The 22,284-nt window shown below is 34.9% G+C and overlaps 1 protein-coding gene across 1 annotated transcript in view; it reads left to right on the forward strand.

Moving 5' to 3' along the window:
* The first annotated feature begins 1,268 nt into the window (after window positions 1–1,268).
* The window catches only part of LOC145270782 (uncharacterized), a 45,765-nt gene continuing 24,749 nt past the window's right edge, over window positions 1,269–22,284 (forward strand). Inside the window, exon 1 of the mRNA XM_080126381.1 lies at window positions 1,269–1,751. Within this exon, the coding sequence (XP_079982507.1) occupies window positions 1,269–1,751 (483 nt within the window). The remainder of the gene's footprint in view (window positions 1,752–22,284) is intronic.

Raw genomic sequence — 22,284 nt, forward strand, 5'->3', positions numbered from 1 at the left:
TAATCGAACGTGATGCATCTCGATTTCAAATAATAAACAAAAGACAACATCTAGACTCAGTTACTTATTACTTTATATATACGTGATTTATCCCCTTGTAAACCGATGTTTCACACTCTCCGTAAGAAACATTACATTTTCTTTTTTGTTGAAGATGAATTGTATGCTACTGAAAATGTGTACCCTCTCAATATGAAACGTGTGTACGCATTTTAATCGTTTCTCATAGTAGTGTTCCCTTCACGGCCTACCACAGTTAGTTATGCTATTGTTGTTGAATAGTTTCTTCCTAGGAAAACACTGATGATAAATTGGAGCTATAAATCCTTGGTAAGGTCATATGGGAGTATAACATTTGCACACTTATAAACTTTTCTTTTCCACGAAACCAAATAACCAATATAGAGATTGAGGCGGTACACCCTGGCTCTAATCGAACCTCATCTGTTGTCTTTGATGAAAGTAATCAATACAGCTGCCTTAGACCAGAATAATTCCATATCAGCTTTTACTTCCTTAATATCTGATGATGTAATCATGCCAAACCGTGGATGTTTTGAATCAGAGTTGCCTCTTTATCAGTAACTGGTTTAAAGCGCATGTTAGCGTCTTTGCCCCTTCTTCCATAACAGTTTCACTTAGAAGCCAACTCACAGGAGAAGGCCAGGAGCTGTACAATTTGTTTGTTACAGTTCGAAACATACGCTGCTTATTTATAAATTAAAAACGGACCCTATAACATCGTACTGCATATAACATTACAAAAGTTTGTATTGTAAGAATTGAAATTGATTTGACTTACTGGGAGTGGGTCGTAGGGAAGAAAAGACACTGAACTGCTGTTTGCCGTTACTGAGAAACTGGGTGTCTATTTCCTACTACGTTAAATAGACATTCTAATCTCGTTGGAAATTACGTTGGAATTCTTCCCACTGAGAGTTCGTATGTATAAAAGGAGTTGTCTCACTACGGGTTAGTGATTAGTTAAGAACCTAGTTACCTAGCTTGCTAGTCGGTTGGCGTCTCTTAGACTGATTACCTCGTTATTGTTGTTCGGAAAATGTTACATGTTAATTTTTACCTTTACAAGGAAAGAAAAGACTGCTTGTAAGTAACGGAACCATTTTGTTGCAACCTCTTACTGCCTTTTCTTATCCCCGCCTCTTCTTGTTGGTGAAATAATCCCGACAAAATTGCAACGAAACTTTATTACCCTGTTCTAGAATTTAATTATTCTAGTATTTGCTGTCTTTTGCCTGAATTGTAACATGGAGGATTCAGTCTCTATGGAGGAGCTTGATCTTAAACGGAAACTTCTGCCAAGAAATGTACTGACTACTCTAGAAGGATTAGAAAAGGGAAAGTGTCCTGATGAAGTGCAATCTCGTTTCAAGAGGGACATTGAGGAATATATGGGAGAGCTGGAAGCCGTCTCATTTGGTATGGAGGAGATTTATGCAAAAGAAGGAGATGCAGAGACCCTGGCCAGCTTAAGTACTGCCTCCTTTCGCTTTAAATACGATGTTAGACGAAGGCTAAGTTTACTTACAGCGGTCACCTCGTTGGATGGAGATATTGACATGATTCCTAATCAAGAGAACCCGGTGACCCCTGATAATAAGAGATCTCCACCTTCCATATTGGCAGCCCAATCATCACTTTCGGCGGAGCCTTTTAAAATAAAGTTGAAGGGACCCCACTTCAACGAAAAACACTTTAAAAAATACAAAAGGAGTTTTAAGGACTTTTTGGTAAAATTTGAAAATTTGCCAGGTCCATCGGACACGGAAAAAACTGTATTTCTTAAGATGTTCATTAGAGAGCAGAGCTCTCCAACTGATAGATCACCTTTCTCCCTCTGATAAAATTGTGCCAGGTCCATCGGACACGGAAAAACTGTATTTCTTAAGATGTTCATTAAAGAGCAGATCTCTCCAACTGATAGATCACCTTTCTCCCTCTGCTAAAGTTACCTGATGTCCCTGAAGCTTTTAAAGGACCAATGTGTGAACGAGGAAGAAAAAAGAGGCGAAATTATAGAGGGGATGCTGGACTTTCAATTGGATACTCCTGGGAATACGGAGGAATTGAACAATTTTATTGTGAAGACCCAGGCTGATATGAGGGAATAAAGGGATTCATACAATTTTGTTTGCGAAGATCCCACCAGCAATAAAAGTAGAACTTCTGCGAATTCCTGGCAGTTACTACCCCTCATTCTCTGTGCTGTTGAAGGAGACCCCAAAATAAGTCAAACAAGTGCTTGTTGCAAAACTACCTGCTAAGATGATGGTGAAACCTAGCCGCAACCTAAGTTTAAGACACCAACTGAATCCTCATCTCTCGAGACCTTCAACACAAAACGTATAACAGAGACCAAATGTGATTTTTGTAAATCGAGTGAACATTTGTCTGAAAACTGTAATAATTATACAACCCACGAAGCCAAAATATACAGGTGTCGAGAGCTACGCCTCTGCTTTCTTTTTATTAAAAAATCTCACTTAGGAAATATGTGTTCATTGAAGAGATCATGAAAAGTGTGTTGTCATCGTTGTATATTTAAAGGGCACGTGACTACCATGTGTTATTCTGTTACCAGTAATATATACAGTAGCGTCCAAAAGTTAAGGGCTAGTAAAACCTCAGCAAGTTTAACCATATATTTGAAACAAATACACATGAACAACAAAACATTATTCACAATTATATAGATAACATGTATATCTTCAATGAGTCATACTTTCGTTTGCCTACACTAAGTATTTTTTAAATAACTACCATTTTAAATAAAATTGTTCAAAATTTGTGTGTCCAAAAGTTAAGGGCTAACACGATTGCGGCTTTTATCCTTGCTGTGAATTGCTGAAATTACAAACTAACTAGTATTTGGTAAACAAACCCTTGCTATTTATTACTTATTGACACATCTTGGCACAGGAATCCACTAACTTCTTGCAAAACGCTGGCGTTATCGCACTCTATTCAGCATGTAAGCACTGCCAGAGTTTTTCTTGATTTTTTGGGCACTGAAGTTGAGCACGTTCAACAACTATTTTCCAGATATTCTCAATAGGTTTAAGATCTGGACTCTGAGGGGGCCAACGCATTGTTTCAACTTCTTCCTCGCCTAAAAATGTTTTTACTTTCTTAGCAGTGTGACAAGGAGCGTTATCCTGCATGAAAATTGCAGGTTGATAGAGCGACGACCGAAGACTAGGAACTGCATGCTGCCGTAGAATCTGCTTAAAAACTTCTGCATTTATTCCATCTTGCAGACGAATCAGTGGTCCACAGCCGGCAGCTGACATAACGCCCCAAACCATTACACTTCATCCTCCAAATTTCACAGTTTTTTTTCACGCACTTAACCTCCAATCTCTCACCAGTTCTCCACCGGACATACGTGTTGCCATCAGATCCGATAACGTTAAACTTCGATTCATCACTAAAGTGCACACGGGACCAGTTTTCGGTAGTCCACACAACGTGTTCTTGGGCAAAAGCGAAGCGGAGTTTCTGATTCGTTTTGGAGATAAGAGGCTTCCTTGCTGGCACTCGAGATTGCAATCCAGAAGCGTGCAACCGGCGTGTAACAGTTTGCCGAGACGCTTGAACAATAGACCTTTGCTTTAGTTCTCGAGATATTTTAGCAGCAGTGTTAAATCTGTCTTTAAGTGACATTTTGACAATAAGACGATCCTGTCAAGCAGTTGTGATTCGAGGTCTACCAGATTTTGGAGCAGCTGCCACTGATCCTGACTTCTTGGAATGTGCCACAATACGCTTTACTACACTAGGAGATCTTCCTACGGTGTCCACAATCTCAGAAGTGTTCTTGCCATTACTATGAAGATGAATAATAAGCTGTTTTTCTTCGACAGAAACGGGACGACGTTGTTTTGCTGCCATGTTGTACTAGTGCGATACAACCACTCATTTCTTTTACCCAATTACAATAATTGTAATGTTCTTTAGTAAAAATTTGAAGTAGGATTATTCATAGTACCTGCCTGACAGCGAAACGACGTGTGTCGACTTCAGAATGAAGATGGACGTTTCTCTCTCTTTTTATAGGAGAGCGAAGTCCACAAATGTAAAGTTATGAGCCAGGGGCGATAACTCTTACCCGTTGGAAACTCCACTTATGTAAAGTATGTTCAGGGGCGATAACTCCTGTCCACCTATACAGTACCTTACTGTTATAATAATTAATGATTATACCACCTAGCCCTTAACTTTTGGACCACGAGAATTTGGACAAACTTGTGTGTTATTGGTCATAACTTCAAAAATATCATACGGATGCTTATGAAATTTAGGCGAGACAAGAGTGATGAGTATATCTATAAGTATATATGCATATTAAGTATTTTAAATGAACGGTTTTTCTTAAAAAGTACTTAAACTTGTCTTGAAACTACTAGCCCTTAACTTTTGGACGCTACTGTATATATATATATTGATACATGCCTACGCATTAAATTCTGTTATACCCCTTTCCTGTCTCATATAATTGTAATTATTGTGAAAAAGGGGATAAGGAAGTAAAAGTTAAAGGCTTGTTAGACACCGACAGTCAGAGGACTTACCTGGACTATTCAATTTTAAAAAGAACTGAATTGCCTCTCCTTAACAAAGGATAGCACTATTGATGTACACACTTTTTTAGGAACAAGTCCTAAAATGTTTAAAGAAATCTTTTTTTCATTTAAAGTTGTTCACTAACAAAACGCATACCCTTCTAATTCTTGCGACAAAATTTAATTTGTCTTATAATCTGGAAAGCCTCCCCAGGAATCTGAAGAACTGTAGACTGGCCGCTCATTTTTATGACAAAAAAAACTTTATTGACTATAGATAGGTTGCTAGGGATTGACGCAATCCAGTACCGATACCCCCTAAAGGTGATTCTTTCTATGTATGCGGCTGCTTTTGAAACCCAAAAAGGATTGATCCCCTTCGGAAATGTTAACTCTTTTCTCTTTGAACGCCAGATCAAGAAACCAAAAGAAACAAAAGTAAGTTATGCAGATGGTTTGGCTAGAACGCCACAACTTAAAACTTCCGGAATAAACTATGTTATTCACACAGAGGAATGTTACCCAGACCCTCTAAATAATTGGTTCAAAGACAGTAACGTTGAGCGAGGGTTGGAGATCATGTTTAATCTCGAGCCAATCGGATTACCTACTGACGAAAAGTTCTCCACCTCGGATGAAGAGAAGGTGAAAAATTTAAATTGTCCATTACATTTAAAGATGGTTCATATCATGTGCGTTTTCAGTGGTATGAGGACAAAATGAAATATGTTCCTTCTAATTATAGTGCATCTCTACGGATTCTGGATAAAGTAACAAAGGATCTTGAGAAGAAAAAAATTGTATGACCAATACCTTTAAGTTTTTCAACTGCAAGAAGACAATGACATCATTGAAGAAATAATTGTACCCCCTAAAAATTTAAAAGACTATAGATGGATTCCCCATAGACCTGTATTAAAATTAACTGACCAGACGACTACAAAGATAATACCAGTTTTTAATTGTTCTCATAAGCAAAAGGGTTATGTGTCATTAAACGAAGCATCATATCAAGGCGTAATTTGATTACTATTATGCTAGACCTGATAATCCGTTTCAGAACGAACAAATATGTCTTGTTGACCGGCATCAGAAATGCATTCCTGATGATACGATTGGAATCCGAAAAAATATAGGAATCGATTTTGTTTCTTTTTAAAGGAAGGTGAAAACTTGCATTGCTACCGTTACAAAACCATAATATTTGGTTTCAATGCAACACTTTTTATTTTGAATTATGTGTTAAATTTCCATGTTGACAATTTTTTTTGGATGAGTGTTCAGAAGCATTTAAGTCTAATTTTTATATTAATAACCTAGTTAAAACTGGGAATAACACTGAAACCCTATCTGCCTGTGAGAAAGACTGCTTGTAAGCAACGTCACCATTTCGTTGAAAGCCCTTACTGCATTTTCTTATATCCCACTGTTCTTGTTGGTGAAATAATCCCGACAACATATACTTGTAGATTACCTCGAGTAGAGATATTTCTCGTCATACGATAAAATTAACGGATACCTTCTATTAATTTTAATTGAGACTAAATATATACTTTTAATACTACACAAAACCATGAAATATTTACTCGCGCAATAAACTTATGTTTCTTATAAACACTGATATTCTTGTAAATATATTTTATTGCACTTATATTACTAACATTTTCATTTAAATATACTTCTACCTTAAGGATATTAGGTGAACAATGTGTGTGTATAAGTATGACCATTTTATACCCCAAGAAAACTGTAATAGCGAGATATTCATTCGTTTCTCATTTAATACTTGCCTGATAGCTCGCTATCTCGAACATTCGGGTGACAAAGTTTCTTCGGGTATGTTTTATGCCGCGGATTTTAAATTCAAATTAATACAGAAGCTTATAATTATTATAAAAATATGTTTAGTTCTAATATTCATTTTGGCGTTTGTAATGTAAATAACATTTCGGAGCAGCATTATCTTAATATCTAAAATAATGCTACACTGATTTAGTTATGTGGTACGTATATGATATGTATTTTTCAAGGTAATATAGTGTTTACTTTTTTTCAGGATAAACGTGGTGCTTTACGTTTTTAATAGACTAAACACTATTCACTGTAATCGCAGGAACTTTGAACGCAATTTTTTGAAAAGTGTCGTTTAGCAAATGTTTCGCTTAGTGACTTGCTCATACGTTGGTCTGTGTAGACTGTGGTATGGTTTAGCTGAATTCATTAGTATAATAAATAACCCAAACTGAATTCAAAATTGTCGATATTTTTCGATTTTACAAATAAAGCAAATGGTTTTCAATTACCATAACGCAGACTCTATTACAAGATAAATAATTTGACGAATCACAATTAATAATGCAAAATAAAAATAATTGAGTAAACCCACCTATGCTAGATTTTGTAATATCAACAAGTGTCACTCAGGTGATCGATTTTTATGAATGTTCGTGCACGTGTTCTGTAAATGTGATAGTATAGTGTAATTTTTTCTTGCTATTAAAATGGTTCTTAAAAAATAATTATGCGAAAGTTCTAATTCCTGTAAATAAAGTATTTTAATCCACACATTATTTTCTCCATTAGTTTAAGATTTCTGAATAAGAATGAATGCTAAGGATGTTAGCATGCTGGTTTTCAAACACCATTTTATTCCAGAATTACATATTTTTAAATATCTTTGACATCGAGTATTAATAGGAATGTCATAGAAGTATGATGAAATCATTAAAAGAATAATGTTCAGGTTTATATTTTAAGGATTATATTTACTTCAAAAATGTCCTATATATATATATATATATATATATATATATATATATATATATATATATATATATATATATATAGTATTTGTTGTGTACATCATTTCTATACGCCTACCAAATATCGTCCGACTCTACTGAAACGTAATACTAAAAAAATAACACTGTTTTATTTATTAATTTTCATTATTCATACACGTATTTTTATTTGTTTTGTTTTGTTTCAATGTGAATCGCCTTCAACAGGTAATTTGAATACAGAAATAAGAACATGAAGATCGGTTTTATCTTGCTTTGCAGAGGATACGTTTTTTATAAGATGATAATGGTAAAGATATATGCACTGAGGTTGTGTTGTTTTCTGCTTTTTATTCCACTTTTTTTTAGAAAAAGTGCGCCTTGTATGTAGAAAGCCACAAGGAAACTTAAATGTCATGCTGAGAATAGGGTTAATTCAGCGGATTTTCTTTTATTACTCTATTTTCTCTTTTCAATCCAAGGTTGATGGCAGAATGAAATCGAAAGCTGTGTAAAATGAAAACAAGATGACAGCTTCTAATTGACTTGGCGACATTCGGCTTCAAACCAGTGTCTGTTGTGTAAGTTTTCAGCCGAAACGATATTATCCAACATATGACAAACTAAGTGGATAGTAAAAAGTACATCTATAGTAAATCAGCTGTAAATATACATAAATACATATATATAAATATATATACATATATATATATATACATATATACATGTATACATATATATACACATATATATATACATATATATATTAATATATATGCATATATGCATATATATAAATGAATATACATATATACCCATACAAATATATATAAATATATATATACATATATATATAAATATATATATACATATATATATACATATATATATATTGTTTTAACAAAATCAAGACATTGAATATAAGATTTATTGCAACATATTGTGTATTACATCGCTCGTCACAAGTGTTTCAAAGCATTCGGATTAATTCAAACCCTATATCTGTTGTAAATGTTCACAGGAATCAACCCATTCTTTGATAAAATACCCTATCTGTTGGTATTAACAAATTCTTTGATGTTTTGATGTTCTTAAAACGATCTATGAATGTTCAATTAAAAAAAATATGGTAATTTTAAAGCTTATAATTGTAGTCATCTCCTTCTGACTTAAAATCTATTGGTATATGAATGGTTACTGCATTCCGAATACTATATATATATATATATATATATATATATATATATATATATATATATAAGCAATCTTGTGGAAAATTTCATCATCCTGAGAATCGCCCTTGTTCACCTAGCTATCAAGGTAAGGAAAGGACTTGACATAATATATATATATATATATATATATATATATATATATATATATATATATATATATATATATATATAAATTATACGCAGTTTTGTTTAAATTAAATGAGCAAATACTTAGGTAGGTTTGCACCCTCACGCACGAAACAAAACAAGCACAATAAAGCATGCGCACACTTTCACGGACGCGCACAGCCCTATCCAGTATAATATCACTAAACTAAACAAACAATTAGAAATGATACGTGTGTATGTGTATGTACACACATATGTGTATATATATATGTGTGTGTGTGTTTGTGTGTGCGTGCGTGTGTGTGTGAGTATGTATGCGTGTATGTGTATATATATCATTTGCTATCTATCCTCCGTAGTGTTTGTAGGTGTACGTGCACTTATATTTGTGTGACTGACTACATGCATACATGTGTGCTTGGATTAGGAAAGAAAGAAAACTTAAACCCATATATATGTAAGGTATGGGTGTATGAATGTGTATGTGTGGTGTGATGTTGGATGCGTGTGACCATATATGTATAGGTGGACTGGATGGATATAGATGCACTTGTATATATGTGTGTGTATGTATATATATATACATATATATACATGTATATATATGTACATATATATATATATATACGTATGCTTATGTATGGGTGGGTAAATGCATTCATGTTTGTGTGTATACAGATGTATGTGTATGCGTGAGCCCCTGCATATGTCTTCATATGTATGCATGTGTGTGTGTATGTGTGTTCCTGCATACGTATATGTGAGCATGTATGTACATACACAAGTGTATATGTATGTATGTATATATATATGTATGTGTATATGCATGTATGTGTATGTGTGTTATCATGCGTGTGGGTGTGTGTATATGCCTATTCTCCATCTTACTTATATGTGTGTACGTCTACTTATGTTTGAAAAATTAAGTACATGTATGCATGCGTGGTTCGATTGGGAAAAACAAAAATAACCAATATGGGTGTGATGTGTGATATATAAGTGGGTGGATGTGTGTCAGTACGTGTGTGAGTGTGTAGGTTGGTGCGTACATATGTCTGCTCCTACATAAACATCTGTGTATATGCGTGTGTATATGTATGTATGCCTCCGTGCCTGCATCTAAGTATGTATATGTATGTGTACACGTATGTATGCGTATGCAATTGTGTGTGAGTGTGTACTATACATAGGGGAAAAAAGTCATAAAACACATAAAAACCTTCACCAATTGAACCAAAAGTCCCTATTTGAACTCAACGGTGACTAGACACTACCCACCTTACTGTTGGAGACAGAATGTCTGAGGCTTCATCACGCTGAAAAACACATTTAGTATCAGCAGATGTAAAAAAAAAACATTTCAAATTCTCATAAAAAAAAAACTTTTAACGAAAATATCTGAAGATAGCAAAACAAAGCTTGAAACGCGTTATAAAAATAGTTTAAAATAAAAATATAATAAAAGGCTGAAAAACACACAATTGTTGATGGCTACACCCTTTTAAATATATATTTTTCTCTCGTTGAACTACACAATCATCACTTTAAATATATATATATATATATATATATATATATATATATATACATACATATATATATATATATAAGGATAGAAAAAGTAGAAATCAAACATCAAAAATTAAAATGCGTAAGAATTTCAATTGATGAAAAATTAAAGATGTAAAAATCATGATATTAATAATAATGAACGTTACGATAGTAAAAAAAATATTACTAATACTACTGCTATTATTATTATACTGCTACTACTACTACTAATAATAATAATAATATAAAAAACAAAGTATAATCTTAATTGTAAAGAAAAGAATGTAAGTGATAATACTAAAGATAAAGTAGCATTGATATTTAAATACTACTAGTAATATAGGGAGAATAAAAAATACGAAACAATAAAGTATAATATTAAATAAATAATAAAAAAACAGTACAATAATAATATAAATAAATGATAAATAACAATAATAATATAAATAGAATAATAAATAAATATACAAATAATAACATAAACATTTACATTAATAATACCCTAAATATAATAATACTTTATTATGTAAGAAATATTTTTTAATGGAAAAGATAATAATGATATTAATAAGAAGTTATATAAGAATAATAATTGTGGTAAAATAATATACATAATAATGAAACACTCATAATAACAATAGTCATGTTTATAGAACCAAAATAATAATAATCTTGTTAAAAACAAAATATTAATAATAATTATATTTTAAAAAATAATATTCTTAATAGTAAAGCTAATTCTGGGATGGTACTATAAATTGGGGCTGAGGTAGAATTGAGTTACTAAGGGCTGAGAGTAGGGGCAATAGAAAAAGAAATAGGAAATGCTCCAAAATAAAACAAAATTAATAGTAAGTAGCAAACAATGCATCTGTAGGTATTTTTTTAGATCGAGCCTTTTAGATTTGACAATGGCAATAGAACCTACAGGTTATATGTGGAAGGGCAGATTCTGGTAGCTGGGGTGTGGCCGACATAGGATACCAACGGAGAGGAGATAATTAGTTGAAAACTAGATGCCGTTCACGACGGATGGGTGTTGATTGCGGCAACGGTTGGACAGTTTTTAGATTTTACTGCGAAACAGAACTAGAGACGGATTGCGACTAACAGACAAATATAACGTCACTGAAAAGGGAAGAAGACACACAAGTCGAACCGGCAATATAAGTAAAAGAGTTACGTTTGTGTTTTCCGTTTCTTTGTTGCATGATTATATTTCTACTTTTTGAACACACGCGTGTTCCCCTCGACAGTCGCCAGCGAGAAAATGACGACCCAGCCATAAGAAACCCAGTGAACGAAACATCCAGGACACACGGCATTGGGAGTCGGTGATCTGCCGGGGCCGATAACGTCTGGTCACAGAGGTAATGATAATAATAAGGGAAACGATAATTATGTATGTATTAATGAAAATAATAACAATCATAATAATAGTAGTCGTGACGTTGGAGCGATATTATACTTATGATGCTAATATAATTATTATAGAAATAATAATGATAAGAAAATAATAATAATAATAATAATGATAATAATAATAATAATAATGCGATAAGAATAACAAGCCGAAATTATGAAAATAATAATAATCATAATGATATATATATATATATATATATATATATATATATATATATATATATATATATATACGCACGCACTCACGCCCACACACACACCTATATATATATATATATATATATATATATATATATATATATATATATATATATATATATATATATACAGAATATGCGAAGAAGAGTATTGGCCTTAAACCGTTGATGGTTAAATAAGCCACCGGATGATCGAAATTGAAACTTGACACCAGTGTCCAAATGATAAAATGCATGTTTCAGCATTAGTGAAAAGAAGAGCGCAAAAAGGACTGGCGCCATTACACATCCCTGTTTGGTCCCATTCGTAACATCAAATGGATCAGACATCATACCATCTGAGACAACACTCGTGAAAGGAAATGATCACGTTCAGCATGCTTTTTGGAATACCAAGCCTTCTTAAAACTTGCCAAAGAGCATCGCGATTCACAGTGTCGAAGGCCTTCGTCAGGTCAACAAACACCATATACAATTCCTGATTTTTCTCACGGACCTTTTCTGCCACCTGACGTAAGGAAAATATCATGCCAATGGTGCCGCGACCACCCGACTGAAACCCACACTGAGACTCTGGATATACCTTATCAACGAGACGATTTATGATTCGGTTTAGAAATAGCCTAGCCAGAATCTTTCCTGCAATTGAAAGCAGAGATATCCCCCCGATGGTTGTCACAAACATTCTTGACTCCCTTATTTTTGTAGAGATGTTTGATGCAGGCATCTTTGTAGTCCTGTGGAACTCGGCCTGCTTTCCATATCCTTACAAAGAGAGCATGGAGCTTTTTTTACCAGCACGTGCCCACCATGCTTGTACACTTCAGGCGGAATTGGATCCTTTGGTGATGGGGACTTGCCAGAAGCAATTTGTTTGATGGATTCCCATACCTCCTGATAAGCAGGTTCCAATGACAATTCTGGAATTGCTGGATTCTGAGGAATAGAGGACACAACATCGCTGTCAATGACAGATGAGGTGTTTCAAAGTGCTCCTTCCAACGATTGAGAATATCTGATTTATCAGTCAGCAATGTCTCTCCATCGGCTGTGCTTAATGGGGAAGCACCACTTTTCTGAGGACCAAATACCTCTTTCAGACCATCATAGAAGGCTTTCGTGTTCTTGCTGTCAGCAGCTCCCTGCAGTGCTATTGCCTTATTGTACCAGCATTGTTCTTTCATAGCTCGGAGAGCTCGCTGTACCTCACCTTTATACTTTTTATAGGCTGTGTGCTTCACTGTTGAGTTTTTGTCCTCAATCCAAGATTTGTGAGATGAGTGCATTTGGTTAATCAGTGCTTTAACTTCATCGTCACTTTCATCAAACCAATCCTGGTGTTTTCTTTTCGGTATTCCAAGGACTTATACTGCTACAGCTTCAGTTGCTTCTCGCAATGCTTTCCAAGAAGATTCAACATCATCAGTTACATCAACACCCTACAGGTTTTCATCGAGCTTATTGGAGAGCTCAGTTCTCTTTTCCCTGGATTTAAGAGGCCGCACATCAATGCGTTTGGGGACTGTTGATTTTTTAACTCTGTGCCTTCGCACATGCAACGACAGTTTACTTCTGAGAAGGGCGTGATCCGAAAGATAGCAAGAAGCGTGGAAATAGCGAGTGATTTTGAAGTCACTCATGTGCTTCCGCTTTGTTATGACGAAGTCAATAAGATGCCAGTCCTTTGAACGAGGATGCATCCATGTCGTCCTCCGATGCACAGGTTGTTGGAATATTGTATTGGTAATAGAGAGGTCAAACTCCCTACGGATTGTAAGAAGACGTAAACCATTTGCATTTACCTTGCCTATGCCATGCTTACTAAGTACACCGGTCCACGACAGATGGTCACTACCAACACGAGCATTGAAATCGCCAGCAAGAACGAGTTTATCATGGTGTCGAACTCTCGAGAGGGCATCACGGAGGGTATCGTAGAAGGCATCCTTCTCTTAACCTGAACTGGCTAACGTTGGGGCGTAACAACTAACTAGCGTCAACATGGTGTTTTCTTCTAACTCTAGGGAAAGAGTTGCCACACGATCAGATATGCCTTTAGGAAAATACGACAAGCACTTTGCCATCTTGGACTTAACTGCAAAACCAACGCTTGATTGGAGGGGTTCATTTTCTGCCTTTCCTGACCAAAAAAGTTATATCCACCCTTTTTCTCTCGAAGTTGAGAATTGCCAGGCAAGCGAGTTTCACATAAGACAGCAATGTCAACATCATACCTCTGTAACTCAAGAGAAACAAGGCTGTCTTGCGCTCGGGTGCAGTATTATTATCCTGGAGGGTACGGATATTCCAACACCCTATTGAGAGTTTATTTGTTGATGTATTTTCTCGTATTCTATTGTTCTGACAGCGAAACTGGAAAATCAGACAGCTGCAGCGGGCTGCCAAGTTAAGTGGTGAGCAAGCAATTTTTAAGGGCTCCTTTTATCGCCCCCTCCCCGCCACAGGGAAATCAGTGCTATCCCTAAATAGGGCTGCTTTGTCCCTTATGGAGGACACGAACAGCACAATTGCTCACAGGTTTGTGCTAGAACGGTCATCTACCATCAGACGCCACTGGGCAGAGATCCGGCTGAGGACTTCCAGTAATATCCTTTCCCTGTCCACGTCGCTTTCACTCCATCGCCAGTGGACTTCTTGCAGGACAGAATGAGGTTTTCATAATGAAATTATGACAGGCTGTCCGAAACTCACACAAAGGACTTGATTTAAGTGGTGAAGGCTCGTGTAGGACCATCCACAATTTTTGGAACTGCTGATTAACTTACTCGGTGCAAACCAATTGCCACAGAACAAGCAGACAACAACCCTCAGGTTTGATGTAAAAGTGTCCTTCTCTTAGTGGTATAACCGCGCCCCCAGACACAAACCTGGTAATTTCCTTGTACCGGCGCAATATATATATATATATATATATATATATATATATATATATATATATATATATATATATATATATATATAAGTACACATACACACATGATGCTAGTTGGCTGTTGACCCAGAAAAATGGTTCATTCGCCCTTTGAAAGTCAGGTAATGTCATATGCTATTGGTACGATGTAACCCAGTACTACCTGCCACATGGTCGGGTCACCGGCGACTAAACTGGTTCCTCCACCAGACTTGTTTGGTGAGGAGGGCGGCTAGTCTCCCTGAAGGATAAAAACAAGATATATATATATATATATATATATATATATTTATATATATATATATATATGTTTATATATATTCATATATATATATATATATATATATATATATATACATATATATATATATATATATATATAATCAAAATCTTTGTTTTATCTTTTCCATTGGCCCAGTTTATTAGGAGTGCTTTCCTTCTGTGTATACAATTTTTTAACAATTCACTCCATATATTTAAACATCTTATTTTTAGGTCATGAATTGCCTTGTGGATATGTTTTTTTTCTGCATTACAGAGCAGGCATTACATTAATTCCGGAGCGTATGCTAGTTTGTGCTCTATTTTTCTCCCTTTTTGAGAAAATTTGGTATTTTTTCTTAAGCTACAAAACCCGGGTAGCTAATGCTGTATTTAGCCTTGATTCTGCTCTAAAGAGGCTCGTAGGTGCATAATATCTTTGCTTAACTTGATCTTTTGTCAGGCTTATGTATTTTTATATATGTAAGATGTATATATATATGTATATATATATATATATATGTGTGTACATGTATATACATATACGCATTTGCATGTACGCGTATATATCTAAGGACTTATGTATATGTGTGTATGTTCATATATTTGCGCGTCTGCACGGCTAGCTGGGCATGTTTGTTGTTTTAATTTTCCTATCAGTTTTTTCTAGCTGTGAATAGGGTATTGTATGTGTGTCTGGACATTTACTCGAATCTTAAATATTCTACCTATGGCATTTTAAAGATTACAAGCTTATTTTTAAGTGCATTTGTTTGGATCGGTCTCGCGTTTGTTTCCCCGACTATATTTTCCGTAGTGTTTTAATTCATATGTTCCTTTAATTATTTAAATAACATATATCTCCTTAAGATTATATGTTATGCATAAAAGCTTGGTATATCATGATTTTCCCATCTCAAATTTGTTATACCCAGAATTGTTTAGGACAGTCATTTTCACTGACGTTTTTTTTTCACTCCTTTATTTTACACATCACCATGTGAGTGTATAATGTTCCATTTTACTGTATCAAGCTTTATGAATTGCATAATGAAAGTGAATGGCGTTTCCAACTTTTCTTTCTTATATATATATATGTTAATAAGACTTGCTTTTTTAATCGATATGCACGATTGTACATATAATCCTGGTGAGATATTGACACACAACTTTGTGTCGTATCTTACAGTTTCGAAGCTCGAGAGCATCCACCAGCAAGATATAAGGTAAATTACTACCTCATCTTTTCTGTGAAAAAGCCTGCACTGGTTGCTATGGTTTAAACCACTTATCTTTGTTCATAATTTATCATCTTTAGCAATCATTATAATACTCTTCTGATAATAATATCTTGGTTAGTCTATAGAGCGATTTGATCCGTATTATTTTCGTGAATTAATGCGGAGAATTATTTGCATTTATAGACCTGTTAATCCGGTTTTCCGCAATACAGGTTATTGGTGATATTTTGCGAGTACTCTCAGGTATTTTCGCTATAGTGTTCTTACCTGATACTAGCTGATTTGTAATTTTATTTTTTTGCAAAAGCCTGCCCAAATTGGTGATGGTGGTGTTTTGCTGCCTCTAGCTTCGTGATGTTCATGAGAAATTTAAGACCTGGAGTTTGGGTGCCCATCAAATATTGCACAGTTCTTACGATATTGGAACTATTCTCGTGACCAATTTCTATGGCATCTTCATCTCCCACCTCTGTGATGAGGTATAGCCTTGGCAGCACGGGTTTCTGTATGTTATTTTGTACAACGTCCACGGTTTTATGTTTAGTCTTGTTATGTCTTTTTTCCACGGAACAGCATTTAAGCTATAGTTATAACATGCTGGTGTAGTTGATCAATTGCAGCGATTTTTCAGTGTTTACGCTGTTTTAAAGCTTTTTCGTTAAAGACGTATATGTCCAAGGCCACTTTTTTTAAATATTACCAGTCTGGATTGAATCATTCTATTGTATGCAGTAGTATTAATACTTTTCATCTCTTCTATATGTTGTGTGTTGACATATTAAATAAGTTGTATGCCTGCTGTTAAGACCTTCTTCTTCTTGTATGTTTTTGGTTGAAACCTTCTTCCCAGTTGTTATGAAGCCATTGGTACATTTGACCAACGAAAAGTCAATATATCTGGAGCAGTTATGTACGACCCGCAAGAGTCAGCTTATATCAGCTTATGTGTTACAGCCACCTTCCTTGAAATAATGTTGTGAAACCTGACATAGTTATATGGAATAAGTCAGTGAGAGTAGCAACCTTGATTGAAGTGAGTGTTCCTAATGATGGCGGTCTGAACAGAGCTGAACGAGAGAAACAGACCAAATACCAAGATCTCATGTACGATATTAAAAGAAACTGGAATCTTAGGGAGATATCAATCATACCAGTTATCATAGGTGCTACAGGGTTTATGAAGAAGATGCTGAAGTCCTACCTTACTAATATTCCTGGTAAACCAAGTGCAAAAGAGATCCAGACAATTGCACTTAAGTTAACAACGAGGACACTAAAAAGAGATCTCGGTTGGTTTCAATAAAAAGCGGGACAATGTTGTCAGCTGGTTTGGCTTCCCCAGCATTACAATCTTCAAATGAAGAAAAATGAAAACAAATTAAAGGTAATCTATGAAGTGTAGTTTGTTTACTTTTTTGTCTAGTCTTGCTGGCGGCTTTGGCTCAAATTGTAAGCATTGTCGTTTTTATCGAATAGCTTGTTTAATGGATCCCTCTCAAATCAGAAAAGTAAATGAGAGACACGTTAACTTCTTGGAAGGTCCTTTTTCTGTGCTTGACATCATCCATTCTTACAGCTTGTTTGTGTGAATCATATATAACTCAGGAAACTCTAGTAACAACCTGTTGGGGATACCATCGTATGGTTTTTGCTAATTAAAAACTTGCCTTTTCCTACAGCCCGCAAGAATACACTTATTTATCTACGAATGGTTTTCAGTGCATAAACACTGCTTTCTGCACTCTGATTGTTTGTAGTTGATAGTGAGAAAGCCTATGGGTCTGTAATTACAAAGGCTAGGATAAGAGCATATTCTTGCCATGGTTTTGACTTTCGAGTATGTATCCGTTTGTATCATATATGTTATTATATAGAGTGATTAACTGTGCCTAACTGTATCGGATATACTACACGAGAATCAAAACAATGACAATATATTTTGTTGTCATAACCCTAGTAATTAGTAAGGCTTTGTCTCTCACTCGATTTGTGTATGGAAGTTTTATTTTTATCATCATTGCTGGTCTGATCCCTTCAACCCCGCTATAGTCTGTTGACTACTGCTATAATGAATAATCAAAGCTGTTACTTTCATATAGCTATTGAGAAGATTTTCAATGCTATTTTTTCGTAATTCTTTAAATAACAAGATTTAGTTATATAGTTTTTGCTGCAACCTCTGGTGACAATAGTTCATTTCATATATTTAATACATAGATATTCGAATATTTCATTTACGTTCTGTACTATTGAGTTTGCAAAGTCTTTGAGAACCGAATTTACTTGCTTTAATGAAAGCGTTAAATATGTTATTGTGCACTTTATTAGCGTGTAAGTTATTGTTGTGAGGAAGGTAACGTCATAAATAGACGAACATATACAATTTTTTAAAAAATCCGGGGCGGCATTTTTCTTTTTACCAAAAACATTTATTTCCGTTATTCACCCGTTTTGACACCACTAAAAGTATATCTCGGTGCTACAGTTAATCTAACCTCTTCTCGTTTTTCTTTCTTTCGACTGCAAGCTGGTTACACACCAATGCCCATTGTCACCGATTTTTCTCTTCGACCACGTGGTGCCCTTTATCCTGCTCTAATTATAATAAATACGCGTGAGACCCATCTTTCTACTGACGCTTATTTTCATACGTGCACGTACATCCTGTGTTACATATCTTCGCTTCCAAAAAAATTACAATATTTTAATTAAAACTGTCTGAAGGAATAAAAGAAAACAAAAACAGAAAAATAAAATCCATCAGTTCACAAACAAAAGAGAAATAATTAAATTAAAATAAAATATTTTGTATATACTTATAGAAATTTCCATTTTAAAGTTTTTGTCTGAAATGTGTTCATTATTTTTTTCTAATTTCTATTTGTAATATTAAGAGTATCCTAACATATACTTAAAAATACTTTAAGGCAACGTTGTAATATATTGAAAAGTAAAATTAACTAAATAAGGAGGTTCTTTTTTTTCCTGGATTTTCAGATATTTCACTGAAGCAGTGTTTCAGATTGGTTATGCAATAACCTAGTGTCAAATGTTAAAAATATAAGACAAAGTCAATTCAACGATTGCAAGACCAAATCAGATTTTGCGTATTTTTGACGTTTGTTGGCCATGAGTCCCAAAATCACGGGATATCTTTATTTAATAATAACGTCTATTTATTGCTTTTTAACAAGTTGTATAAAAAATGTGATAATGTAAAATCTGTTTCGTGATCAATTTATACATATATATTATGTGTGTGTAACTTGTTTTTGTGAACGTTTTCCCATTATCCCTCAATATGATATATGTTTAACATTTATAGTTCTACTTGTTCATCGTTAAATTTGTAGGCAAACTATAAAAATACTTGTATTCTTGTTTAATCTTCCTATTTGAACTTGCGATTAAACTAGTAATTATAACCCGTTTCATTGTCCTATGACTTATCTGTATAGTTATTAATCAGTAAACTTTAACCGTACAAATTGAAAGACACCAGTAAAGCTAACCATTTATTTACTCGGAGCTCCTTTCTTTTTCTCTTAACGGCTCACCCAGAAAATATATGCTATTTTATCTAATATGTGCTTAGTCATATTTGACAAAATAATTCTAGACAATTACGATTGTCAAATAGCCTACGGGGCGGACTAATTATCTATGCCTTCGTCTTAATCGGATATCAACATAATATATTTTTTAATTATTGCATTTTCCCATTTTTTTGTATCACGATACAGTTGAAGTTATCATTACGCGTCCGGAGTTCAGCTCATGCGAGAACTGTTTCTTCAATAACTACGCATTGCTTTTCTTCACTCTTTAAGCTTAGTTGTTCATAAAATGCCCCATCAACTTCTGGTGGCTGGGCCTCATTGGATACCCTTGAAATTTGATTTGTTGTCCGAAGTCTGTCGAAAACGTTCGAACTGTCTACAGAAGAAAAAATGGCACTATTTATATATAACGATCCTTATAACAGAGGACTGTTAACACCTAAATGACCTCCCCGACAACATTGCCTCTGAGATGGGTATATATGCTGATGACACTACACTCTATGGCAGACACGACAGGAAGACGAATGAACACATTTCTAAAGAAATGGCAGAAACACTAGAGGACGACCTCCAATCTGTAGTGGAATGGGGACAAAAGTGGTTGGTCGCGTTCAATGCTGCCAAGACTAAACTAGTTTCATTCAATAATTACAAGAAACCCTCTCTACCACCCATAGCAATGGCTAACGACTCTTTATCTGAGAGTCCATCTTTCAAACTCCTTGGCCTAACGTTCACAGGAAACATGAGTTGGAACAATTACATTGAAGGCATTGCCATGGCCGCTGCCAGAAAGGTGGGCTCTCTCTACCGTGCTAGAAAACTACTAACACCCGAAAGTATCCTGTACCTCTATAAGGCCACCATTCGCCCATGTATGGAGTATTGCTGCCACATCTGGGCTGGTGCATCTGCTACTAGTCTCTCGCTCCTTGACAAGGTTCAAAAGAGAGTCGCAAACCTGATAGGCCCTGAACTGGCATCTAAGCTTCATCCTCTGTCCCATCGACGAAATTGTGCATCCCTCTGCCTTTTCTACAAGTATTTTAGTGGTGAATGCTCTGACGAACTGCAATCACTTGTGTCCCCACGACGCGAGCACCCTCGACAAACCCGACAGGCTACTAGATCCCACCTCCACACTGTAGAGATCCCTAGATGTAAAAGATCTTTTTACTCCAATAGTTTCTTCCCCAGAACCGCAAGACTCTGGAATTCCATTCCAGGCTCCTGCTTCCCCAACAGTACTGACGTGCAGAAGTTCAAGTGTAACGTGAACCGACACCTTGCTGCCCAAATCCCTACATAGTACCCCAGTAGTTGTTGCCCCTGATAGTAGCCCCCTACACCAAACTGGCAATTTGCCTTGTTTGGGGTGAAAATGTAATTAAAAAAAAATTAAAAAAAATTTCAGTTTTAAAGAATAATTTCCATTACGGTAAGTTTCGTCCGTGGCCGCCACATTAATTTGCTTGTTTTTATTTCCAAGTTAGCTAAACGTAATATTTTAATATTTCAGTGATTCATACCTATTAGTATTCGGTTATTAACTGCTAGTAGTAAACTATTGACAAGCAAAGCATCACACGCGATTACAACCGTCGCTAATGAAAGAAAATTAGTGGCAAGTGAATCAGCATAGCTAAAAATGAACGGGGTTTCACTATTTAATTTAAAAATTAATAGAGAACAATGGCAGGATTAATATTACTTTATAAATGGTCGATAAGCTTGGAACAAAATTACTACTTATTATAGAAATAATGTCAGCCTTTCGCTACTTAGTTTAGTAATTATATTATTTTGATACGTTATAATTAGCTAAACATTTATTGCAATATTGCTAATCTTTCCGCTATTTAATTTTAACTTTAAAAATTCAGTAATTCATAACAATAATGGGGGATATGCATCTTAACCCGTCAAAACACACACTTATAAAAAATATGTTAAAAAAATATGCTGCTTTAAAAAATTCTCAGAAGAATAAAACACCTTATTTTCTACGTTAGAATGAGTATGGAACAATATTACAAATAATTTTGCATAACTGACCCTTAATAATAGAGTAAACGTTAAAAAAACAAAGTTCTTTATTTTACTTTGCTCAATTGATTTTCGAATTCTTAAAACTTTCAAAGAAATTACTAACAAGTAATGTTTATTCATAACAAAAAAAAATCCCGAATTTCAATTGGAGCCAAATGTACTCACTTTTTTATTAATAAGTCTGAATAAGGTTTTAATGTTTGGGCAAAAGACAAAATAATCTACAACAACACCATAAAAACAGGCTAGGCTCCTTGCCCGGAAAAATGTGACTCTTTCTCTCCAGAATTTTCTGTCTCCCATCAACTGCCTAAGATCTTCAGGTCCACCGTTGGCGGGTAGTGCTATTTGCTGGCCAT

Source organism: Euprymna scolopes, chromosome 4 (assembly GCF_053919585.1).
Source record: "Euprymna scolopes isolate OS-2025 chromosome 4, ASM5391958v1, whole genome shotgun sequence".
In the NCBI taxonomy this organism is placed as follows: Eukaryota; Metazoa; Mollusca; class Cephalopoda; order Sepiida; family Sepiolidae; genus Euprymna; species Euprymna scolopes.